Source organism: Corvus kubaryi, unplaced genomic scaffold, assembly GCF_017639235.1.
Source record: "Corvus kubaryi isolate FWS band 111438036 unplaced genomic scaffold, C.kubaryi_AGA036_p1.0 71, whole genome shotgun sequence".
In the NCBI taxonomy this organism is placed as follows: Eukaryota; Metazoa; Chordata; class Aves; order Passeriformes; family Corvidae; genus Corvus; species Corvus kubaryi.
This window is the reverse complement of record NW_024582059.1, coordinates 14,789,087-14,815,594: the sequence shown is the minus strand read 5'-3', so window position 1 is coordinate 14,815,594 and position 26,508 is coordinate 14,789,087. Positions and strand designations below refer to the sequence as shown.

Below are 26,508 nucleotides of genomic sequence, written 5' to 3'. Positions count from 1 at the left end.
TCATCTCAAAAACATAAATTATAATGTTTGCACATCAAAACGAGAAGTCTTGGTGTGACTTGAAGAAGCTCATTCATCTCTGAGTTCAGCTGGAACATGAGTTTCTGAGTCCTAAATGCTCCTTGGAAGATACACATCTGCCACTGCTGAAAAACTTACAATTGCTTCGCCTGCTGTAATGCTCAGTTTTTAACCCATTCCTTTGGCATTACTTTGTCCTTATTTTCTCCTGTAGCTCAAACCTAGCCTTGGTCCTCCCAGGTAATGGCTGTCACATGAGGGACAGCTTGGCCATCAAAAAGGGTCATTTTGATTTCCTTTGTCTCATTGTTAGGGCTGTTGTTTGTTGTGACAAATTAAAAACAGGAATAGTACTACCTCAGAAAAGTCTAGTCCGCCTTCCACTCACACAAGCACACTGCCAGGTGCTGCTTTTGGATTTGCATTTACTCTAAAACATGAGAGGCATGTGTGACAGGGACTTAGCCAAACACTTTCTTCTTTTTTCCATTGAATTTTCTTTCTCACATCCAAGGTCTTCTTTGCATTTGGCAGGTGCCTTGACTGAGCCTGAAGTTTGCTTTAATCAGTACTGGGAAACTTGGCCATGGCCCACTGAGGCTGCTGGTGTTGGTAACCTCTGTTTTCAGCAGGCAGACGTGACCAGGAGCCAGCTGTCCCTCGTGGAAGCCACACTGCAGGTACCCTACTTTTTCCTGCTGCAGTGGCTCTAAGCTTGCAATAGTTCCCCGTATGAAATACAAGAGGCAAAATGGCAAGAGAGCAGGGATAATGTAGTCAGAGAGTTCCTCTTGGGAAAGAGGGTTTTCTTGTATTCAGAAGCATCCACGGCTTCAAGGGAAGGACAGGGAAATGACCGAGGGAGCGAGAGAAGAAGATGGAGCGTGTGAGTTGCTGCTACCCTAAGGAGTTAAAAGGGCATTGAGAGATGAAAGAGAGATGTACAGATGAAAGAGAGGTACTCCATAAAGGCCATGAATAAATGAAGCAGTGGACAGAATCCGTGCTAACTCTGACATGTCTGAGGAAGAGAATGGCTTTATAAAAGCTTTATTTAAAAAGAAAGCTTTTAATGCAAAATGGAAAAGGGTGGGCAGTGAGAGAATGATGTTTTGTAAAGATAGTCATTGATGAAAGGCAGAAAAAAAGGCTGCCAGGAGAAGTCTGAATATATGCAGAGTAATAGGTCTGAATTAAATTTGTTTAATGGCATGTCAAAAGAGTTTGTTAACAAGCCCACTTGCTTTTTAATTTCTCTTTTCACATGTTTTATATATGCCTACATATTATGGGATTCAAAAAGACTAAGGAAGGGAGAAAAAAAGACAAGAAAAAAATTTACTAGTTTTGAAAATTAAAGAGGATGAGAGTGATGATTCCAGAAACTGCAGTCCAGCAAAGTAAATGTAATCTTTTGCTAGATAATAAATTGGATTTTTTAAAAAATTCTGCTAACATTTACAGAATTACACAAATGTGTCCAAAAAGTAATGTTGTATTTTATAGATGAGATCATCACAGACAAACTGGACTGCTTTTGATAATGATTTTTTTCAGTTACATGGAAAAAAAAATAGGCCACAGCATAAAGAACATAAAGAATACTTTATCTGTAGAGATACTGGTAAAATCGTCATTATGTTTTCCGAGACTTTTCCTCAGAATATATATGTTGCATACCTAGTATGTGCCCATCCTATTGTCCCCAAAAAAAACCCCAAATATGTAAAGAGCTGAAATCAAAGGCTCGGGAATGGATCTGTGGTTTCATGGGTATTAACTAATTAATAATCGAAGCAAGTGGACTAAAAATCCATGGAGGTGCCTGCATTCAGAGGTGCAGACAAGAAAGGGTGTAGGAGAGGCAGTACCTGGAAGCATGGGTCATCAGAGATGCCAGCACAAAGTTAAATTAAATCCTCTGGATGAAATGCTGACTAGGTTGTCTGAAAAGGATCTTGAAAACTGGTGAACCTGTGGAAGACAAAAGAATGCTAAAAGAAGCTGGAAAATAGGTGGAAATCTGAGTAATCTGACATGACAGAAAAAAAATTGTGTTGCAGTGATTGCCTCTGGATAAGGACAGCAAAGAAAGGGGACTCTCATCCCTTGAGAACAAAGAGTCTGAAGCATGTTTGTTTAAAAAAAAATAAATACATCTCCTGGTGGCTTGTCGCTGCAGCTGCTGGATCTGAGTCAGGCATGGGGCAAAACTGCAATTCAGGTGCACGACTGTCCATACCCACCATGGGCAGAGAGCAGAGGAGCAGCAGGGAAAAGGGAGAGCCATGCATTCCGGTGATTGTGGTTATCTTCATGGCATCACCGGGCTTTTAGAGACAAGTCATCAGATGTTTTAAAATGAGTTATTTGTAGTCTGGTAAGTGTTGGTGGTTTTTTTCCTTTGCTTTTGGGGGTTTGAATCTTTCAGTCTTATGTTTTCTATTCAGGTTTTTTCTTTGACAGTGCACTGGAATATCTCAGGTAGAAAATAAGCAAGGGCCAGGCAGAAATGTTGCCCACGTGTACACATGACAATAGGCATTGTACTCTAGAACAATCAAATGTCACCAGCACTGGAAATGTGGCCCAGGATCAGGAAGAAGGCCTGCCCTGTTAATGTGCTAGAAACAGTGGGTATGCTTCTAAAAAGGACCAGGAGGAAGTGGTTTTAATAGGTACACAGATGAGACTTCTCTGTTGCTACTTTTCTTGGTTTGTCCATGCATTTGCAGATTTTTTTCTGTAGTTTTATATCATTGCATCTGTAGATGACTAAATCACTTAGGGGCAGATTTTTGAAGATGTGTGGATGTTTATTTTCTGTCTATGAGCATCCAGATCGCTTTTTACAAAAATAGTGGAAAAAAAATCCCTTAGGCCAAGCTATGATGTTTCCTTCAGTCTTCAGAAAACATTATCTTTGTTCTTCTAAGTTACTGGCTTTTTAAAATGCATTGTATCTCTCATGTGTCAGACCTGAAAATAATGGCCAGTCAAGCACTTTTTCTAATTCACAAACATCTTTCTCATTTCCTCTACCTGAGGAAGGTAGAGGCCATGTCACCAGATAGACTATCAAGGTCATATCCATATTTTTGCTACCAAACATGGGGGATTTTCTCACCTTGTCACAGCACGTGCACGTGGCCTGGCTGCTATGAAGACAGGCGGCTTGCACCTACCTGTGCCACACATGCTGTTTGCCCTGTCTCACCTGAGATGCTGTTGATATTTAGGCAGCATTGGCCAGACCTGCATCCCTGTGTTATGGTGCAAGACAAGCAGGTCAGGGGTGATCCACAGTTGTCTTCCAGCATTAGCCCTTGTTGCCTGTTGCTGCCCCTGCCCTGCCTGTGCCACTCACAGGGAACCAACCATGGGCACAGGCCTCTCCAGCAAGAGGGAGAAGGGAAATGGAACACAATATGAGCTAGTAGATACAAAATTGGCAACTTCATCAAACACTACTTTGATGATTACGTTTGATTGCTGTTTACTTTTTTACCTGGGAGCTGGCTGCAGAAACAGCAGATGGGTATATGCAGGGTGGGGTCAGGAGAAGGCCATGCAAGCTGTTCCGATATGAGGCGTGCTCAACTTCCCATCAGCAACAGAGACATCTTGACCTTTGGTATTTTGTCAGAAGTCTCCTTTCTTTTTCCTGCACCACTGTCAGCTCAGGCTCAATGTGCAGAGAAAACAGCTGAAGGATTGGAGAGACAGGTGTGGACTGTTTCTGCCTTTTATTTTTGTTTTAAAGCTCTCACATCCATCTTTACAAGTGCTTTTCTGCAGCAGCTGGAACTGAAGACAGGGAGATAGGAGTCCTTCATTCTTAGGGCTGGGGCTTGCAGCAAGCATCTGAAACTGCAAAATTCACTCAAAAGGGAGTGGGAGTCGGCCTCACTTGGGAAAGCTGGTTCTGTCAGTCTTTGAGATCATCTTGAGCTTGTACCAGTGATACCAGTCTCAAAACCTTTCATAGGTCCACTGGGTAGAATTTTGGTTTTTAATGGAGTCAGTGGCAACCTTTGTAATGCCATTAAAGCCAAGAAGACCGTGTGCTTGTGTACCAGTCCTATTGCCAGGCCTTGCTTCAGACACCTCTGCTTGCCTCCTTCCCTCAACTCTCTCAAAGGTCACCGCTGGCAATAATAGTAAAACCAAAGCAAAAATGTAATTCTCTTGATTAACAAGATTTATAAGGTAACAGTTTCTCCAGTCTGAACACACTGATGAGTCTGAAGAACAAGCGAGCTGGCACTGATACCCAGAAAATGAATCACAACAATTGTTTGCATTGGTTTTTTTTGGAGAAGGAATATTAAAACCCAAATTTTGATTCATTATCATTGTGAGAAGTGTGCAGTCTAACAGAAGTATGGGGTTTTTTAGTAGTAGTATGTAGTAGTAATAACAGAAATTTGATTTTCTTTTGCAAGTACTGTGTTTTGCATCAGCAGCAAATAGATAAAAGCTTTCTGCAACTTGTTTCATTTATCACTAGAGAGCATTTGATGCTACTGCTTTCTCCATATAAAGTAAAAGCCTTAATAAAGCAGTAATAAGCTTCCATAGTTATTACTGAGTTGTAATGAATGTCTAAACAAACTCATAGATGTTTTTAGCCTTTCATATAATGTGGATGTATCTTCTTTACTCCAGCCTAGCCCTTTAAGTCTGCAGAATTATTCTCTTTTGGTTTGCTCTCAGAAAGACCAGGTGATTTTAAAAAAAAACCAACCAACCAGCCAACAAAAAAACCGAAAAACCATGTGTCAGCAGTGTGCCCAGAGCAAGTCCTGTAAAGGGCCATAATGATGATAAAGGGAAGCATCTCTTTGTGGGGATGGGCTGAACAGCTGCAAGTATCCAGCCTGGCCCAGATTGTCGAAGGGATCTTATTGATATGTATAAGTACATGATGACGGGGAATAAAGAAGATGGAGCCAGGCTCTTCTTACAGGCAGATAGTGGAAAAGCTGTTCTATTTTTTTTTCCTGTGAGGGTGGTAAAGCACTGGTACAGATTGCCCAGAGAGAGACTGTGGAGTCTCCATCCTTGGAGATACTGGAAATCAGATTGGACACTTGCCATGGGCTCTTTCTGCCCTTGAGCTGGGCTAGGTGATTTCCAGAGTTTCCTGCCAAGCTCAGCTATTTTACATTTCAGTAGTATCTTTGATGCAGCAAATGGGGAGACTGTTCTGTGGTTATAAGGGCACTGATCATCCCGTACATCAAGCAGCTCAGAGTGAGAGCAGATTGTCTCCTTGTTCCTGCTGCAGAACCAAGCAGCTATTAAATGATGACTTTTGCTCACTAATGACATCAAATGGGTTTTTAACATGTAAACGAGAAGAGGAAAGCACAGTAACTTGTTATTTGCTATGGGTTTGCCTGAAGTAGATATCCCATGTTAAAGCACTTAAAAGCAAATACGGAATTTATGATGTGTTGGTAGATTTTAAACCTGAATTACGTCCAGTTGTTGTAATGGCTAATAATGCAAATTATCCGAGTCACCCTCAGTGTAAAGCAGTAAATATAACCTGCACATTCAGACACACTTCTTTCTTTTTTTTTTTTTCTCCCTTTTCCCATTAATATTTTATCTCCCTGAAGAGATGTTTTCAGCATGTTATGTGCACTAGCATACTGTGCTTGTGGTATTCCTGGATGTCATTACAAAGAAGCCTGAAGACTGTACCACTGCTCCGCTGCCTGTGACGCTAGCTTGGAAATTGCTTGGAGCAACAACAGCAAGTGTCAACAGGGAGCTGTATTAATTATTTGGAATGTGTCTCTTAAGAGGAATCAACTGCTTTTATTGCAGAACGAATATTACTTGAAATGGGAAGGTTACTCTAACTGTTATCATAATCTATGTGTCATTAACTTTCCATGTTTAGAAGAAGAGATTAACAACCCTGTAAATTGGCACAGTAAATAGATGAATTATAAAAAAATGTTTTTATTATAAATAGAAGTTTCTCAATATACTTACCTCCAGATTGCTGGAGAAGGATTGAGTCTTTAGCAACTGAGAAGCTGCATGGTGGTGTTGGGAACCAAAAAACTTCCACCTATGTGAAAGCAATGCTGAGCTCTGAAAAATGATATCTGTGTCTCCTTCAAGTGGGACAAACAGGTGGGATTGTGCTTCATACCATGCTTGCTTCAAAAATTGCTGTGACATAGGAATGCTTGCTTCCCTCTTAAAGTGAGGTTAACACATTGAATGGCTTGTGTGAAATCAGGTTCTCTTCCATAGCATATATATAGAGAACAGGTTTCAAGAGAACATGGTGCAAGGTGTACATAGTAGTTGTAAAGCAGGTGTAACTAAAGTTCAGCAGAGTACCCGTGTCTGCAAGGAAAAAGTGAGAGATGGGAGTGGTTTCAGCTTTTCACCAGATGTCCCCACAAAATGGAAGTTCACTGTGGAAAACACACAGAACAAAATCCTTGCAAACCTGTTTTTAATCCAGTGCCATAAAAATGCTGTGGTTTTGACTATAGCCCTGATAGATCTCTGTAGGAAACAGCAGAACTAAACCACTTATTTGTCCACAGGGCAGGCTCACCATGGGCAGGTTTCCTACATTGCCCCACCGATCCACTTCGATTCGGATGTGGAGAGACCGCCATCCAAGGGTGAGTCAGTGAGACAGTCTCCATTCACTTGCATTCCAAACCAGCCACAGGCATGGGTGGACATTGCTCACTTGTTCACAGAGCCTCCATGGCCAAGCTGTCACCCTCCATCTGAGGACACTCTGGGGAGCAAATTAGTTCCTGCAAGAGAGGCGTATGTGAGATGACCGTGTCCCACGTGTCCCATTACATACCTTTGAACATACCATAACTTCACAGGCTGGTTTGCTCTCCTCACTAGTTTACTCCTGCAGGGACAGGTGCACCTTAGGTCCTGCCATCTGTCTTGCACCTTTCCTTCCTGATGGCAGTGCAAGGGCACAGGGAGCTGATGGCACAATGCAAAAAGGCAGATTTCAGCTCCCCCTCAGGTGAGTGAAGTATACAGAACAGATTGTACAGTAGTTCAAGCCTGGATTCAGTCCTCATTGCTGTTGCTTGAGGTTTTTTTTCCTAAGACTTGGTGAAGAGATGTTGATTATAGAGGATGACTCAAATTTTAGGTGGGCTGATTGCCCTTGGGAGTGGTGCTAGTAGCCAGTATGTACAGAGTAAGTCCAGAATGGCCTTGCTAAGACAGGTGCCTGTCTTGAATGGTGCAAATAAAGCAATGTGAATGTGAGGCCTTGATTTCTCTGCCCCATTTGGAGGATCATTCCCAGGCTGTGCTGTGCTGTGCTAAGCCCCCAGTGTTTGCCCCTGTGGCCTGGGGAAATGAGCTTGTCCCCAGAGAAAGCCTATGTGGTGCTGCAGACTTCTTACACCTCCCTTTGCTCCTTTTGGTTAGGCTGGTCAATATTCAGGTATGATATCAAAGTTAGCAGCTTGTTCTTCTTGGAATAGATAATAGCAAAGCTAAAATCATACAGGAATATGAAGGGATTTCTTGGTCAACTCTGCAAGTTTATATGAACATCAAACTCAGGGAATGTTGTGGAAGAAGAGAAGGGGAGGAAAAGGACAGCCAAAGTGTGATCGGATGGAGATACTCTGTACCTTAGGTTTGGGATTTTTTTCCCTTTTTCCTGCTCTTCAAAGGGTGCTACAGTGGCAGAAAGGGGACCAAATTGACCTGTATGGTGATTGTCACCATTCTGCCGCAACACTGTAAGGCTGTTGGTCTGTGTTTTGTGTCTGCACATGTTTCTCTAGCTGCTCTTAATTGAAATATGCAAGGAACCATGTGCTGGGTGGTGTGAGGATGCCAGATGCACAGTCCTCTCTCCAAATCTGGTCTTGCCATGAGCCAGGCTGATTGTGTACAATCTCCTGGCAGTCCCCAGCCTCCGTTCAGCTTTAAGTGAACTACCCTGGCATTTGACGTGTGCATTTGAGATCATCAGCTTCTCCTAAGTCATTTGAAAACCTCCAGTTCTGTGGTAAAATTTACTACCTTGCTTTTATAGCAGAGCACTCTAGTGAGGCAGAGACAGTTGTGACTTGCAGGACCTTCTTTCTCTAGTCTGTCATTGAGGTGATGAATCAGAGCTTACTTAGAATGGGTCATTGTAAATCCTTGCCTTGGCATCTGAACAGACTATAGAAGACTGAAGGATGCTGGAAGAGCAGCAGCAGAGAGAGAGAGAACCTGTGTCTTGCTTTCTCCAAGCTGAAAGAGCTAAAGACTAACAAAACTCTTCAGTGATCTGCTGTTCATGAGGGCTGAGCTACCTCAGCAAGATAAATGGCAGTGCCACCAGGAGCAGGGCGAAGTGGGTCAGGCAGAACAGTTGCAGTGCTTGCAGAGAGGGTAAAATAGAGTTTATCCAACATAAACTACTACATTGACGCCTTTAACCCGGGCCTCCACCCCCCTAGCTGAGAGATCTTAAAGAAGGAGCTGCTCCTGGTGGAAGGACTGATATTACTGCTGCTGTGTGCTGGTAAAAGGACTTGAATACTCTTGTGTAACTTAACAGGAGAGGGCCAGGGAGGAAGCCAGGCATCAATCTATTAGCTGGTGACTAGGGGCTGTTAAAAACGTAATAATTGGTACTGTCTCCTGGGGGAAGAACAAGGCTTTCCTCTGGCCCTGGGATGTGGGAGGTGTAACTCTGTTGCCTCATTTCTAGTCTCAGCATCCAAAATCCATGAGATTATGTAATAATATTTTTTTTCTCCCTAAGTATTTTAGGCTTATGATTCCTTTTTGTTTGCCTGCTTTTTCTGACACCTTTGGACATGCTTGGTTCATGTTCCAAGCTTCATCCCATAACCACAAGAGCTGTTTCAAACAAAGGAGTCAAAACCACCTATCCTTAAGCTTGAGTTCCTCCACATTTCCTGTAGCTGGATCTCTAAAACCAGAGCAGCATTATGACAGTCAGCATAAACCACTAATGCTTTTGGCTACTCCTTTGATGCTCTTCATTCCCCCTCCATGCTGCTCCTTGCACTAAGCTGAACGCCAGGTGCAGGCCAACCTCGCACTCAGAGTGGCAAAAAGAAGCAGCCACCATACAGTTTTAATTGTAATAAATGGAAATAGAGCCTGGGTAGATGCTTTAATAGGAGCATCTTTCCTTCCTGTATCATCAAAAAAAAGATACAGCTTTAGTGCTCCTGTGGGTCTATGCAGTTGCAATTCTCAGCTGACAGATTTATTTGTAACTGCCTCTTCCTTCTCCTTTTTAAAAATTTTATCACTGGTGACATTTACACACATTGTTTATGCATGCAGGAGATTTTTACCTGCCTTTCAGAGTCCTGACGCTGGTGGTGAATGGAGTATAAACTGCAGTAGTTTACTAGTACATTAGTGTCACTGTGCATTACAGGGTAATTACTCTGAGCCACTGCTCTGTGCAGCCACCCAGTAATGACACTGTACATCACTGAATAGAAATGAAGCCTTGAATCAGCATTTTTCATCAAGATGCTTCTTACTCCCCACCCCCTTTTTAATTTGAGGCTGTTGTAAAATTAGCTCCATCTAAGAAGCACTGTTAACCACTATTTTTACACCTCCTTTCAGTCCAACAGTCTGGATGTGACTACATGATTTTTATGCAAGTGTTTACATTTTCTTTGTACAGAAGAATTCCAGGGATATCTGAGAACTTAGGTTGTGATAACATAGACTGAAGATTAAACCTGTGTTTAAAAATGGATCACTGGTTACTGACAATAGCAAGGAGTTTCATAGATGAGAGTGACACTGATACTCTGGTTTAGAAAGGGGTTTTATGGAATTATCATATATAGCAAGAAATTAAATGTTTATACTCAAATTCTGCCAGGTACTAAAACACAGTAAAGAAGTGAATTAAACTCACTGAATATGTGCACTAAAGCTATTTATAAAGCTGAATAGAAGCAGATTTTAGTGTATATGTGGAATCATATTAATCTTGAAATGTATGCCTGGCATTTCAAGATAGGCAGCCTGAGAAAGTCTCCTCCCCTGTTGAGCTGATGTTTTGTAAAGGTTTCCTTCTAAGTTGAAGTTCAGAGAGTAGTTATCTTTGAGATTGATATGCTTGAAGTCAGTACATTTCCTAAACATTAGCTGATAAGCAAAACTCTGTACTGGTCCCCAGTTCTAGAAATAAATAGCAAATAAAGGAGGCACAGGAAGTTCTTATCCTTCTGTGCAGATGTCTCTAGCCGGGGAGGTTGTTTTGGCACTGTGTTAAGGCACTCTGGGAGGTTTTCCTGTAAACCCCAGTTATCAGGTTCATATTCCATAAACACAGAATCTGGCCTTAGTGGTTAGACAGCACGTCAGTGAGACAGAGGTTTTGCTGGGTTTGCACCTTTCTTTTCCATCCTAGCGGAAGATGTCCCTTTGTGCTTTCTTTGCTCAAAACCTGGATCCATTCTGCCATTTTTCTCCACTTTGCATTTGCAATATCTGAGGGAGAACCTTTCCTGAATGCACGGTGAAGTCTTATATCCAAAAATAGAGTAGGCTTTTTGTTAGTATGAATTCTGGGTCTTATTTATTTTTTTCCCTCCCAAAGGTCCCAGAGAGGGTCGATGGCTTTGCAGATGATGTAGAAGGATCTGACAGCTGGGCTTATTGCACAGCCCCAGTCCTCCTTCCCAGATCCAGGGAAAGGGGAGGGCTGGGCAGCGAGGCCACCCAGTAGCACTCCTTGCCTTAATTCAAGCTGACACACGGGGTCATGTATCCCATGCTCATCCGGCCCTGAGACACCAGCTTGCCTGCCTCTCCCTCCCCAGCTCCAGCACTGAGAGAGGTGCGTTCAGGAGTCCCTGCTGGGAGCCAGCGGGGGCCAGGCACCTCCTGTTTCCAGGCTTTTCCATTTCTGCTGGAATTGCCCCCCCGGGGAAGGCATTCTCTCAGCTCAGGAGTCCTTTACAGTGTCCCTCTGCTGCTCTCAGAGGTCCTGCTTATACTCATCCTGCTGCTTCTAAGTTAGCTATATGTTTCCAGCTTCTTAAGGCAGTATTATTTTCCAGACGTCATTCAGGTAGACGAATCCAGGGGAGAGGCTAATTTGATGCCTGTAAGCCAAGAAAGGATCATGCAGTGGATGCTCTTTGGTGACCCCTGTGCTCAGGACCCTTCTTTCCTTTTCCCTTACACAGTTCTGGGATACTGTGTTGTGTCCTGCTCTTTCTTGGCCATGTACTTTGGTTTTGCTTAGCCTTTTTTTCAAGGATGACATTTCTCAGGGCTTCCCCTTTGTGGCTGCCCTGAGCCCACTAGAAGATTTCCCTCACTCCATCCTGGGGTGTGAGTGTTCGTTGCAGAAAGCCAGCACCATTCTGTTATCCCGTGTGGCTTTTAAGAAAGCAGTGTGTGAGAGGCATGCAGGTAAGTGGTGTTGCACCAGTTGGGTGGAAGGTGACTGTCACCACACCTGCACCATCAGTGGAAAGGTTTTGCAATGACTGCAAGCCTCACGTGTACTGTGAATTTGCAGCTGCCTTGTTTGGAAGTCTCTTCCTGAATCTGTCTACACAGATTTGTTTGTTGTGTTGCTTTGCTGTTTGTTTGCTTTTCGTTTGAGTTCGATTTTTTTTTTTTTTTCTTGTGATAGGCAGCCTCATTCCAGGCTGGATATGAGTCTTCAAACAGCCTAGCATTGCAACAGGGTGGGTTTTGGGTGGAGTGGTAGATGCAGATGCAGGAATGCATTGCCAGGAATGGGGCTTGTTTGGTTGGGTCCTGAAGATGGTGAAGGGATGGATGAGCTCTGATATAATAACGCTTTTCTCAGTTTTATGCAGAGCTCTCTGAAAATCTTTCATTGTGGCTCATGTCTGTACTGAAATGTCCACCTTCTACACTGCTGTTCCTAAGGCAGGCAGCTGCTTTCAACATGGGCTGTGCATGTTTATTAATTCCTCGTTAGGTTTCATGGAATCACAACCAGAGAACAACAGAGCAGCCAGCCTGTAGTCCTCCTGTTTGCTTTTTGCCATCAGTGAGGTCCCACTTTGCCTCCTGTAGCTCTCCACAGTCAGAAAGGGTTAATTGCACGCCGTTCACCGTTTTGGTTTTCACTGTGGTGCTGAATTGTTGCTCTTATTTCTCCGGAATATGTGTTTTCACTGCAGAGGAGCACCTCGGGGCATTGCTGTTTATTTATAAGATAACAGCGTTTGCTCTAGCAGAAAGCTGGAGCGAACAAAGTCTCTCAAGGAGGAGTGCTAACTCCTGTGTGCTGGTGGAAACTGTTCAAAGTATTTACACTTGAAAATACTTGAAAAGGATTTTGGGGAAGGGGCGAAGAACAGTCTGAGTGATATTTAACACCTTTTCCATTATTCTTAGTCATCTGAAAAAAAATTTTGAAAGGGCACTTTTTAAGAAGCTTTTTTTTTACCAGCTTTACTCCGAGTAAAGGAGTTTTGCTATGGAGATCAGCATGAACTGTGATTTAAAGATGCCTTGAAATGTTACTCTTTGTAGGCCTTTTGAAGCCACTGTATGACCTGATAAGCTCAAAATGGACATGGACATGCACTCAGGAGATTCTTTTGACAGTGGCTTTTGGTTTCCGCTGCACTGAGTTTTGCCACTCGCCATCAGTGGTGGAAGCTTCCAGCCACCTGACAGTGGCAACAGCTGGAAAGTAGAGTCAGCTATGGCAGTGCACCCTCAAGCATCACTAATCTAAAGTGAATGTCCTATTACCAGCTTGGAAAAAAGCTGTTGAACCAGTTCAATGTGGAAAAAAGAGTGTAGTGCTGCATGCAGCATGAGACCCTTTCTCAAACTTTTTTTTCCCTTTTCTGCCAGACTAATTTTTGGCTACGCTTCTCTTCCTGAAATATTTATAGGGCAAATAACTGTTTTAAATGAGCAGATGGGGGAGACATAAGACAAGCTGTTAAATTAATAAACATGTGTGGTGCTTTATCAGTAAGGGAGCCCATTTTGGCATTTCTTCTGGATGATTTGTATGGCCTATCACCATGGCACCTGGTGCAGGGACAAGAAATGGGTACTTAATAACCAAACAATGTGCAAACTCCTTCCATTATAACTTCATTATGTCAGATATAATTGTCTATAACTAGATGTCAAATACATAATTTATGTCCAGCTCCCCTGTGGAATAGTGGGCATATGAATGAATGGCCCCATTAATGGGAAGGAGCTTTTACTGTAACTGTTCCCCTCCTGGTGCATGGTCCATTTTGTCACCTGGTATTAATTCTGAATCCTTTCAGGGCTGCAGAAAAATGCCTGTTATATTTATGTTTGTGTAATGGGAGAAGATGGCAAATAAATCATATGAGAGATCAAATTTCAGGTTCACTGATTTCCTAAGCCATATGCTTGTGTGAAAGAGACTAGGATTGGTCTGCAGTGCTTTGATTGAGAGGCATAACCAGCCTTCATTTTACACATCCAGAGATGTTAAAAAGGCGCACGATGTGAGGTAGCGCTTCCTGGGGGAGCCCCCTGCCACAAGGAGCTTAGCAACCCTGGAAAGCCAGGATTTGCCACTGCAGCCATGCTGCTGGCATCCTTTGCTGTGTGTTGTGTCTTCTCTCGCGCTGTGTCACGTGAGGCCTGTCTAGACAAGGACTCCATGACATAACTGAAGCGTGTCATTGTCACCTGGAAGGATGGAGGATATGAAAACCCTGTTTTTCCAGAGAATTCCTCTGGAAATGTATGGGGGTGTTGGAGTGGGACATAGAATCCCAGTTGTTCGGTGGAAGGCTTGTGTATATTCACAAATAGGTACAAATTCAAAGGACCAGGTTGGAGTAGCATCCTTTTCTGCATTTTTATTATTAATGTTATAATATGTAATAGTGTTATAATGTATAATGATCAGGGATCTGAAGCACCTCTCCTGTAAAGGTAGGCTCAGAGTTTGTGTTATTCAGCATGGAGAAGAGAAGGCCCCCAGGAGACCTTCTAGCACCTTCCAGCACCTTCAGGTGCAAGAAAGATGGGCACAAACAGTTTAGCAGGGCTTGTTGCAATAGGACAAGGGAAAATGGCTTTAAGCTGTAAGAGATATTAGAAACAAATTCTTTACTTGTGAGTGTGGTGAGGCACAGGTTGCCCAGAGAAGCTGTGGCTGCCCCATCCCTGGAACTGTTTGAGGTCTCATTGGATGGGGCTCTGAGCAACCTGGTCTAGTGGAAGGTGTCCCTGCCCATGGCAGTGGGGTTGGAACCAGATGGTCCTTTAAGGTCCCTTCAAACCCAAACTATTCCATGATTCTGTGATTTTCTGTTGCTGTTACTTTTCACTATGTGTATGATGTATTTAGAGAAAGCAAATCACCCTTACAAAAGAAATGTAAAAAATGTTCTGATTCAAGTTAGGAACAGCCACTTCTAAAGAGAGGGGCCATCCAGTGGTGTAGTTTGTTTGTCTTCCAGTAAAATGTAGAAATATAGTTTGCCATGTTCTCATAGAGAAGTTCATCAGCAGTGCTGTAGAAAGGCAGGCAGATGATTTCCCATGCAAGCAAATCATGTTAGACTCATACATACTACTCTTGACAGCACTGAGTCGAAGAGTTTTGTGTTTATTTGATGGCTCTTCAGCTGTGCAGTGGAATTCTCTGTAGGTAAGCAGGTTTTTTTACAGCGTTTGGCTCTTGGAATCTTCTTTGGATGAATCAGATACTGTTGGGAATGAGAGATTTCCACCAGAGACAGTGATCTGATGCTTTATAAAGTGTCTGGGTTTAGAGCCTGTTTTGGCCCCTGAATTTCCTCAAAGTGGATTGTTGAATTTTGATTCTTTTCTTTGTGTCTTGTTTGTTACAGGGAATGCTAGTGATGTGATGTAATCCATTCAGAGGGAAAGGTATACCTGTGAATTGCGTACCTTACTCTTAAAAAGTGCTTTTGGAAATCCCAGCCTTAATAGATGCATACTAAATACTGATTTACTGATTGTGGAACACCATGCTAAGATTGTAACTTGGCTCCCTCATAAGAGGCCTCATGTTTTATGATTTTCAGCCAAGTAAATTTGGCTTGAAAACTGCAGTGTTTGCTCAGAAGAGAAGGGCTGCTATCCTCTAGCTCCAAATGGTTTGTTACTGCCTTCAGATCGGCTTGATGTAGTTTGTTCTCCTTGAAAACTCACAAGAAGCAGTATTTGAAAGATCTTACTGCCTGTAAGAACAGATACCAAGGTTGATTAGCTGTAATTATAAGGGTTAGAGGTCCAGCATGCATGAGGGTGCAGCAGCTGTGGGGCTGTTGGCCAAGGAGCTTTCAGGGATGGAGAAAAACAGCTGGAGTTGAGGCAAGAAGACGACTTTGCCCGCTGGGTTTTTTGCAGGTAGGTACAGGGAAAGATTAAACATGCTAAATAGTAGTAATTCACTGCAGCTGGTTTTTTTTTTTTTTTTTTGGGAAAATTGCTTGGGCTTTCTTCATTAGAAAATGACTATGAATGCTCTCATGGCAGTCTCCCCTTTAGATTTTCTCAAAGTCCTGGTTTCACGTTCATCTCATTATGAGCACTGCTTTCCACACGTGGGTGTGTGTGTGACTGTATTATGCCCACAAATTTAGTGGTAGATGTGCAGCAAAATAACACTGTTACTGAGTAAACAATTACATTTCATTTTCAGGAATAAAAGGGAATCTGTGCCCATAAATCTTCTTCTAAATAATCTGTGTTGGAGAGTAAAAAGAAGATGAGGTTTCTAAATTCATGAAGGCCGTTCACAGTGGAATCCTGTGTGCCACTGAAGTGTAACAAGCTTATTTATATTTTATTGTGCTTCTAGATCAAGCTGTATTATTATGGGCTGCGTTCCCCTGACACTATAGCCGTTGCTAAGGAAGAGTACATTATGTTAATATTTTGTGATCATAACTATGCAGGCTGGGTTATGTACATTGAAGAAGTTGGGGGTGGGGGGAGAAGTTAATGCACCATTTTGATTAGAGCCTCCTCAGATTATTGCTCACATTTAGAAGCAAAAACTAAGCTTGAATTTGAGAATAATTCACTCAGAAAATGGGAGAAAACCAAACAATTGAAACAATTTGTTCACTGAACTTTAAAATTGCCCAGCAGTTGGAATCTGGAACCAGTGCTGCTAAGAGGGAATCTGGCAGAAGCAAGCTGAATGCTTTTACCAAACACGTACAGTGAAGAATTTCACAGCTTCCTCATGCCTTAATGTGTTTGGATCATGTAAACAGAGCATTCATCCTTAATTCCTATTTCCTGACCATTTCCAGTGCTGGTGTCTATTGTGTGATTTCAGTCCTTTCTCATTCATTTAGCTTGATTCACTAAGAGCCTGCAGTGTGGCCAGCACCATACACAAAGTAAAATGGCAAATGATGCATTAGCTCCAGTGTATGGAGTCAGAGAAAAGGCCAGAGTCATGATCAAGATACCAATGTCCATGCTGGTTATTCTAAAAAACACACTCTACAGACTGTATTGATAAGCATTATGAAAATATTTGCACAACAAGTAAAATAAACAAGGAAGGATCTTGGCATTTCTCCTAAAGGAACGTTCTGAACTGAGTTTCCCCTTTCAAAACTGTTTTCTCATTAATACTGCTGCCAAGGCATGAAGGAACCACAGAGGAGGAGGACTGGATGGGTAGGAGCTCGCCTCAATTCTGCTGTGCCTTGCACCTCTCTGATTCAGCCAGGACAATGCCCTCAGGAGAGTCCTCAGGGTTATCGTGGTCATGGCACCCAAGAACAGATATTATTTGCCTTGTACTACTGTCTCACACTTTCAAACATTCAGTGCAACAGAGCTGGGTTTGCACTTGGATCAGGTGGGGTGAGGCTTATCCCCTCCTAATCTCATCTCCTAAATCAAGGGGTGCTGAGCAAGCAGGTCCACCCATCTCAGATCAGTCCTGTTTGCCAGAGCTACAGCAAGCAGTGGTCCTCAAGTAGGGCTAGGAAACCCACTGGAGGCATGACAGCATCCTAACCCTGTTAGTGCTTTTTAGTATCAGCTTCAGCCTCTGACCCTGCTGTGATGAGCACAGCAACTTTTCCTCCCTTATCCTCTGCCTTCCCTCCTCACTGTCTGTTTTGCTCAAGCCTTTACAGTGGGTTCTTGTGACCTTTAGCAAGGCTTTAAGAAAGTTAATATTACCTTTTCCTAGTTAAGGCTGTAATAATTTATGTTAGACCTTGTTGCATGCACTTGGTCATGAAATCCTTCTGGAAGCTAAGGTGCCTGGCCTGGGAAGTGTCTCCTGCTTGGGCAGATTAAATACAGTGTGAGACAAGAGCAGGATGGAGGAGTAAGAGGGAAAGGAGCGATCAGTCCTGAGAGTCAGTGCATGCTTCATACTGGAGGTGTGTGTTGTAAAGAAGAAAATGGGAGGAATAAAGAGTAGCAGAGGGTAGAAACAGGCAGCATGGTCTGGGCAGAGGGGATGGGCACAGAGAGCTTGTTGGGCAAGCTGCATGGCTTCGTGTGTAGAGGAAGGCAAGATGAGGTGGAAAGGGTGGGATGGAAAAAATGGGGGGGGATTTTAAGATGGTTTTTATGTGATGTATAGAGAAATTTAAAATCCTTTAGCTTTAGACAATTGAGACTTTCACTGCCTCCAGCAACTATGCACAGACTAATCACATAACATTTATATTCCTGGTTTTATACCCCAGGCACCTGTTTCTATCTGCTTGCTTCTTTCCAGCTTTTGCTCTGAGCTGCAGCAATTTAACAGCAAAAATCCAGATATTTCCTTCATCGTCATTAACCACTCCTACCCTGTCCTCTTAGCAGTAATATAGAGCTCAGCCTAAATGTCAAGAGCAGCTCAGTGTGCTCATCTATTTTTGGAATGTGTTGAAGTCTCCTCATCCTGGCCACCCAGATGTTCAGCTCCTGTCCCTTGAGATTGGTGTGGCTGTGCCTGCTGGTTCCCAAGGCCATGGGCTGGGATATTCAAAGTCCATGGTCACCCCATAATCCACCCATGGTTTTAAAAAGTGTCCCCTTACAGCCTAAGGTTTGTGCTTATCTTCAAAGGATAGTGCTCCTTGCATTGTGTTTGGTTAAATAACCACAGCTTGGTGTAGATATTTTGCATATAAGCTGACAGGGTTGACATTGTGAGTATTTTGCAATCATTTGTTTAATTAGCTGAAGCTCTCTGGGGAGAAGTATATGAAATGGCATACTCCCAAAGTCTAATTTAAATCTGTTTTGCTTTTTTTTTTTTTTTTTGATGGAGGGGTTGTAGTGCAAAGCATTGAAAAAGGTACAAGTGAATGGAAAGCAGGAAAAACCCTTCTGTTAATGGGCAGTGCCTCAGCAACAAATTCGTGCAAATACAGAAAGGAAATTACATTGAGTAAAATGACCTACAAGAGGAAAAAATGGAATTAAGTCTGCGCAGCTGTCTTGTCTTTCTTTTTTTTTTTTAACCTGTACTTCCCTTCTGTTTTCTTTTAGTGCAATGCTTAATTAAGCTTCTCCTTTATTTGGAGGTTAATTCCTTTTCTAATCTACAGCTATTTGTACAAAGGTGTTCATTACTGGAGCGAGCAAAGGCTGGAGACAGGAGAGTGGCAGCTGTTGAGCCTCATTTAGTAGGACGAGATTTTTTTTGCTCGCAGCGAAATCTCGAGGCCCTGCTTTCGGATGCAGGGCTTCTGTGTCAATTCTCCTCTGTTTTCTGCTTCCAGTGAAATGGTTCCTGGAGGGAGCTGAAGTTTTTGCTGCAGCGCCAGGGCTGTCCTGTCCTGTCTGCTCACTTAATGCACTTAATTAGAGCCCTTTGTGCTGAGGCAGACCCTTAAACTCTTACCTGACTTATCTGTAGTGGCCACTGGTTTCTTTTTGATCCTTACCTGTCCATTGAAATCACTGAAAAATTAAGATGCCAAGCATTTAATGAGGTCTGATGCCATCTTCTTGAGTCCTCATGGAGCAGTGAGTTTCTGCACACACTGTCACAGTGTGTCCTCATTGCTCAGGATAGGCTCACCTGCTTGCTGGCATCACAATGCTTGGAATACCTGAAGTCTCTGTTTTTTTCTGTAGTGTTTGTAGAACATGCAGAGCACACATTAATCATATAAAAGTATTTATATTGCAAGAAACTCAGGGAGCAATTCTAAATTTTGCTGCTGAGCTGAAATGCTGGTGAGCAGGTAACAGTGATGGAAGTAGGGACCAGCCCACCACAGGGCTGTCAGTCTGTCTCTCTTGCTTGCCATGCTTGCCCAGGCAAATGGAAATGAACACAAGAGCAAGAGCTACAAGGGATAAAGCCTGTGATTCCTAAAGGAATGACAGAATGCCTCAGTAGTTAAAGCAGGACCCCTTTTACTTGGATAGTCCCATTAGGAGCAATGTGGCCAGCCCCATCTCCAGGTATTGCCGTGCCCACACAGTCCTTCACCTTCCTGTGGCATGGTTTTAATAAAGGGCTGCTCCTTCCAAACAGTGGGGAAAGCTGGGCATGACCCAGGAGCCATTGCTTGCTGTTGGGGGACCAGATTTTATTTTTACGTTTCCTTGTGCTGGTTGTGTGATTAGTGATTTCATGCACTCACACATATATCCAGTTTCTGTAGAAAGTGATTTTTTAACTGTGGCACCCTCTAACCTCGTGGCTGTTTATTTCATGTACTGTTCTGAGTAATGGGAAATGGTCTTCTTGGTTCTGTAAAAGCTCTAGGTTTGAGGGAAAAGAGAAAAGGCAATTGTAGAGCTGGTCAATTATTGCTGGCACAGTGTAATTAATGTACAAATATTTCCAAAATCAGCAGCTAATGGTAGAAATACAGGTCCTGTCCTTTTCATGCAGAAAAGAAATGGGGTTATACTTTAAAATACTTTTTGTCTGTTGTGCTCTCTAGGCACAATTGTTGATAACCTGCACACATGGGTAAAACATTTTGCACTTTTTGACATTTTTTTTTCCAGAAGAATTGTTAAGATGAGAAATGGCACAAATGGCTCAAGGAGTATTGACTTCTGCAATCAGTAGCTAGTGAAATTAACATCTTCCTTCTGTTCTCTTTGTGCAGACAATTACAAATTAGATTCAGAAAACATGCTCCCAGAGGTGTGGGTTTGGGTTTTAAGAGAACACTGGCATGGGAAGGAGGGAAAACATCTTAGCACAGAGCATTTTACCCCCCATTTGTAGGTGGCTCAATGCTACAAGCCTTAAAAAAAAAAAATAGAAGAGGAAAAGAAGAAAAATGTGGGTGGAAAAGCAAAAACAAAGGGCTGTGTGAACAGCTTAATTAGTACAGATTGCATTCAGTTGTGCAAGAGGAACTGGGAAAATGCAGAGCATGGTATATGAGCAGTGAGGATGGAGGGACAGAGGTGCATGCTGAGCAAGGTAGGTTCTCCCATCCACCAAAATTGAGCATTTCCAAACACAGGAAGAAAAAGCAGAGCAGAAGGGGCTCCTAGTGAAGAACCCAAGCTCCGCTTACAGTCCTGGGGTTTTTCTCAAGCCAGATCCCATTGGGGATGTGGTGATACTTCTAGGGTGTTTTCCTGATGCACACTTCCAGCCTAATCTCCAGCATATTGTCCATGTACAGCCTCATCCCAGAGGCACTGACTGTCCCTGGAGTGGTGCAGCATCCGGGAGAGAGTGCTCTGTGAGTGCCTCAGACACCAAGTTATTATTTGGATCTCTAGCAAAATCAGTTTCTGCCCCAAAGTCCTCACACACACACCCCCACAAGCCCCTCAGTACATAAACCTGTATCTCCTCAACTTGGACGCCAAAGAAATGTAAGTAACGAGCAACTTCTATTGACCATAATTGCACTTGAATTAACTAGATGCCTGTGTAGTTGATGGCTCCTGCAGCCTGACATCCCTCCTGCAGCACTGGAAACCTCATTGCTTTGCCTCACGACACTTCCTATGCCAGAAAGCTTCAGAGGGCACAGCTCTCTTGGCATAACTCTAAAATAACTTGGCAAGTAAGCTCCAGAGGCTTAAACTCTTGTCCCAGCTGGGATACATAATGATCTAGCTACCTGCTTCTTTGATCTTCCCTTTGTTCCCTCATTTTCACAGCGCTATCATTTGTTCACACACCCCCCAAAAAGGGAGAGAGGGAGAAATAGAAGGGAAAAACAAAAAAGGGAATAGGATTGGACACACTCCCTGCAATCTGCAGCCAGGGCTGAGATGCAGCCTTGGCTCTGCTCTTTGTGTCCTCAGGGTGGTAGTGCAGCTGCTGCTTCCCCGTGCACTGCCTTGCCCGGCTGGCAGGGAGGAGGAAGCACATCCTAACATTTAATTTGCTGTTTAGAGGTTTGTTGTACCTACATCCCTGTATTTAAATGACACGGATGCATCTGCTGGCGAGCTTTGTTTCCTTAAGCTCTGTCAGGGCTGCCGGGATGAGTAGCAAAGGGGGCGGTTTTATCACCATGCGAGATGAGAGGGTTTGGAGTCAGGGACTGCAAGTCACTGTAAGATCAGCAAGGATTTAGCAAAAATTTCTTCTGCCACTGTGTTGCCACCTCAGGGGATGGGGCAGGACTTCTGTGGGTAGCTACATAGGTGAAGAATAAAGAAACAAATACATAGGCAACTTTTACTAGGTCCAAAGATAGTAAGGTTTTTTTTTTCTCTGCGTCCAGTTAAAGACCAATGCAGTTTATCAGAAATCTTTAAAGAAACTGCTATTACTGACTGGATAACTGAGAGTTTTTCATGCAGCACTATTCAAAAGGCAAAGGTACTTCACACAGTTACAGCAACAGCCGCAAGCAAGAATGAACCACAGCGTAGTTATTGAGGCTGCATCCCTCAATGCTTCTTTTGTCCTTAAATTTCTTTTGTTGGGGTGTATTCACAATGCTGGTGTGCTGCTATTCTGAAAAGTGTGGTATTACAGGAAAAGATAATCGCATGGTGGGATTTAAGCTGTTGCAGAAGGGAGTGTAGAGTACATGATCCACTTAAAATGACGAGTGTAGCTAAAAAGTCACAGAATTTTGCAGTGCACAGACCATAATATACTGCAGGACATCCGTCTTTAGCAGGAGGGGTTCAAATCGGTGGAGCTTTTCAGCCTTCATCTGTGAAATCACTTTAGTGTTTGGGTTTTTCATTTGGCTTTCTACTCTATTTGATTGTGGCCATGTTTAAATAATGTCAGAGCGGAAATTGGTTTTATTGGACTTAATTTTGTCCTCAGCAAGATGTACGTTGCCTTGAAATATGATGTAATTCCCAAGCAGAATGAGATGGGCTTCTCTTCAAGTCAGACCTCAGCTCTGGTGTCTTGGTTTGTAATACACCAGGCTGCGAAGTAGCAGGAAATGGTGGAAATTGCAAGGTGGAAGTGGGTTTAAATGGCAGTAATCTTTACCCTTGCTTCAGGCAGAGAGCTGTAAATTGCTACTCTCTCTTGGCTCTTGCCCTAATGCAGGTTGTTGCTTGGCTTTTGTTTGATGGTATTTCACCTTTAAGTGGACAAAGGTAAAAGAAATTACTGGGAAAAGAAAGTTATATAGCACCGGGGGGGGGGGAGGAGTTCTGTCCAAACACCTCATAGTGCTGGATGTGACTATTTCCCAGATAGAAAAAACTTCCAAAGGTGAATGCACACAGATGGATATACTGGCTGTGTGTGAGGGATAGCTGCAGTCTTTGATTAAATGCAGCTGAGTGAAATTAACCAAAGAAACATGGTGCAAAATCTCCCAAAGCCCTGAAATTATTAATGGCTCATCCAGCAGCCACGTTCCAGGTTGGAGCCTCCAAGGCACCACACTGTTATCTTAAAAAACAAAGCAGGAATTTCAGCGGTGTGAAGAACTATTAAAAAAAAAAAAAAAAGAGAGAGAAAAAAAAAGAGAACAAAAAAAGGAGGAAAGAAAAAGGAAAAAAAAAAAAGGTGTTGCTCACATTTTCAGGTTGCCATGGTTTTTGGAGACTGTGGTATTCACTGCATTCTAGATATCGAATATATATCTGTATCTATATCTATATATATATCTCGAATAGCTAACTTCACCTGGAAGAGTGGTGGGATTTTCTCTTCTTTTTAAAGGGAGGATTTTGTCTGTTTGTTCTTGACCTACAGTTTCTGTGGGGCTGCTTGTTTGTCTGTGGATTTTGTGTGTGTGCATGCAGAAACGACACGGAATAAGATCGATAGTGGGTCTGTTGGGCTCTGCTTAATAATGCTGAGGTTTAGCTGGCGTAGGTGTGTAGTAACTCAGTGCACTGAGTGCCCATATCGAAGATAAAGGGTGGCAAGCCAATTTTTGGCTGAGAGTCGCTGCTCCCTCAGCAGGCAGATTCAGCAGTTAGACCGATCTGACAGTGATGCAAGCCCCAGAGCCTGAGTTTTTGGCACAGGTGCTGAAACATTACCAGTCGGTTCCTACAGAGGTCAGAGAAGATGATTCCCAATGCCTTCTTGCTTTAAGTCTGCAAACCAGTGCAAATAGTTTCTGTGTGTATTTTTGAAGAGGGATAGTTTATTCAAGTGTGCATACTGTAATGGCTTTGTGGTGGGCTGCATTATGCTCACTGGCTTGGTGGGAAATGACATTTCCCCTTTCCTCCTCCTAGCAGTACTTGGGATTTGGTGTATATATTGAGCTTCAAAGGGATTTTGCATTTGCACATGGGAATATTTGTCTTGTCATAATAACCATGGCCTCAAAATTTGCTGTTAACTGAAAAAAGAAGATTGTTTCATAGCTGCACACACACTTTATAAAGATGTTTCTCTTACCCTACACGGTGTTTTTTGGTTAAAAAATTTATAACTGGAATCCAGGAGAGGCTGTGCAAGTCAGAACATGGTTTGTTCACTCTGTGCTCAATCCCCCCTTGAGCCCAGTGCAGTTCGTCACTAATCCAGCTGGATTTGAGCTGCAGGCTGTAATGTAGGAAGAGAAATGCACAGCAGGGTGCATGTCTTACCAGGTGAAAAACGTGAAAGAGGCTCTACAACACAGGATTGCAGCTGGGACTGATGCTCCTCCTGCCTTTCTCTAAATAGGTCCTGGTGGTCACACACCCCTTTAAATGTGAAAAATTTGAGGCAGAGGTGGAGAAGTAAATACGGTTTGCTGTAGATGAAATAGTACATATCCATCCATATCTGAACTGGAGACAGCAAATTCATTTAATATTTTGTTCTGCTGAATATTCCTTTTCTCTGCTAAAAGGCACACATTTTCTTTTGCCTTTGACACCTGTAGCCATTTGCCGTACCAGTGGAAATGGAGGGTAAAAATATCCCTATGATAATTTGGTAGTACTTTACACCAACTGTGCCATCACTTTGCACAGGCATAAAAATGTCTAGATGAGGTACAGAAAATCAGTCTGTAAATCCATAAAAATTGTGGGGTTTTTGCATCTACTGATTTTCCATTGTCTGTATTCATTAACAGAGAGCAAAATGGATGAATTAGTGCTCAGTTCCAAGCAGCTGTTCATCTAACTTCCTCAGGCTGCACATGCTGAGGGTGTTTAGGATATTTTCACTTACAAAGAAATAAAAAAAAAAAAAAATCACCAGCTTCTGTTATCTCTTCTGCTTTCTATGGAGCCTTCTGAGGCCAGGGAGCCTCCTGCTGCGTTTTGTGCTTGCCTGAAGCTTGGCTCTGATGGCGTGGCCACCTTCTAACAAAGATTTCATACCAAAGAGAGGCTTTTGCAGGGATCCTTCTACTTCTCTGAATGCTTCCCAGACCTCAGCCACCAATATCTGTTTTGGGGCTTACGTTTTCCATTAAGAACAGCCTGGGAGGTGCTGAGCTCTGCTTGCTATGTTGGTCCTGCTGGAGCGCATAAAGAAGTAGCTCTAGGTTGGCAACAGGGGATTTTTGAACTTGGAAGAGCAGTGGGAAAGCTTTGAGCCCACTGTAGCAGCATAGTAAAAGGACTGTAACTTGCATGTGTCACTTACCAAGAGGTAGAAAGGCTTGATTTATTTTATGAGAAACCATCGTGCTGTCCTGTGTGTTTACAAGGATGGGGAAGGCTGTGGATTAGGCAGACTTTGGCAGGAGATCTGTAAATTCACAGCCCACAGGGAAAAGGTATTTGGAGCAGTGTTGGGGGTGTCCCATTGCTCCAGGCACAGCTGGAAGAAGAGGCCAAGAAACCCAGGCAAAAGCCAGCTCACCGTCAAGGACCTGGTGTGTGCTGGAAGAAGGGTGAAAGGAAGCTGTCTGGAATTTCAAAAGGCAGCATTAGCCCTGCTAACAGAGCCTGGCATGAGAGGCCATCTTGGGCAGGAGGCTGAGAAGAGGCATCCAGGAGAGGGGCAGGTGCTTGGACCTGCCTGGAAAACACATCTGAGTAATTTGGGATGCAGATGGTATGTCAGGGAGAAAGACTGCTATAGGTTATTAATACGCCGAGTGGCTTTCTTGGGGAGGGCACTTCTTAAGCTGTTAATTCTCTCCCTGTCTGTGGCTCCGTGCTGCTGATCGCAAGAGGAGAAGAGGGTTATTATAGATATTAGCTATTTAGACACTGGAGATAACTCACAATGCTGAAAACTGAACTTACCTCTGATTAAAATTTAATTGCTCCCAAGCTTCCACTAGTTACTTGCATTAAGTTTCACACCATTGGAAAGTGCTCATCAACCAGTGTTGGATTTAACAGGAATTTGGCAGATGTTAGTGCAGTGCTGGAGGAAGTCCAAACCACAAGATCTGTGGCATATCATATGTTTGAAAATTTGTTGGCAGCTGAAAGAAAAATCACAAAACTGGAAATAGCAAGAACTGGACACGCTCTCTTCTCATCAAACAGCCAAAAAGTTGGATCATCACTTCCAGCACCTGGAAGACAAGCATAGGTCATGAAGTGCTGTCTGCCAGGTGTCTCAGTGAGGTGTAAAAGCAGCAGATATTATATTATTGGCCTTTGGAGTGCTTTTTGTGAGGAACATTGGTGTCGCCATGGAAATTTTCAGAAAAAAAATACCAGTCTGTTCTGAGGCAATTTAGCAAATTAGCTATGTTTTATAAAACTTACGTTTTCATTGCAGATTTTCCTTCCTCTTGAGGACATTCAGAAACAGGGTCCTTGTTCATAAAGAGACTAATTTATTTCTGTTACATACTTCCTTCCTATTGCTCTTTGTAGCACTGTACTTTCAGCTCTGCTTAGCTTTCTGTCACCAGAATGTGCTCCTGATGCAAGGAGGGGACAAGCACTAGCAAGGTTTGAGAAAGCTTGATCCATTTTTCGTAAGTATATAAAAATATCAACTTGTCTGTGTGTATTATTAGGAAAACCTCAGCAACTACAACACATTGAGACCACAGAGGAACAAGATGCCTGTTTTAGACAAACAGGAGCTGAATTAAAGCTTAGAATGCAAGTCTTTTTCAGGGAAATTATTTAGTTGCATTTGAAAAGAAATATAACACGTCATGATTTAGTATCTGTCATGTTTTA

The 26,508-nt window shown here is 42.9% G+C and overlaps 1 protein-coding gene across 27 annotated transcripts in view; it reads left to right on the top strand.

Moving 5' to 3' along the window:
• Positions 1-26,508, top strand: part of ADGRL3 (adhesion G protein-coupled receptor L3) — a 492,720-nt gene that overhangs the window by 342,868 nt on the left and 123,344 nt on the right. For 26 of the 27 annotated variants that reach the window (XM_042049541.1, XM_042049537.1, XM_042049521.1 and 23 more), the window contains one exon: positions 6,600-6,680. The exons of the other annotated variant lie outside the window; for it this stretch is intronic. In XM_042049541.1, coding sequence (XP_041905475.1) covers positions 6,600-6,680 — 81 coding nt within the window. The remainder of the gene's footprint in view (positions 1-6,599; positions 6,681-26,508) is intronic. 27 annotated transcript variants of the gene reach the window in all.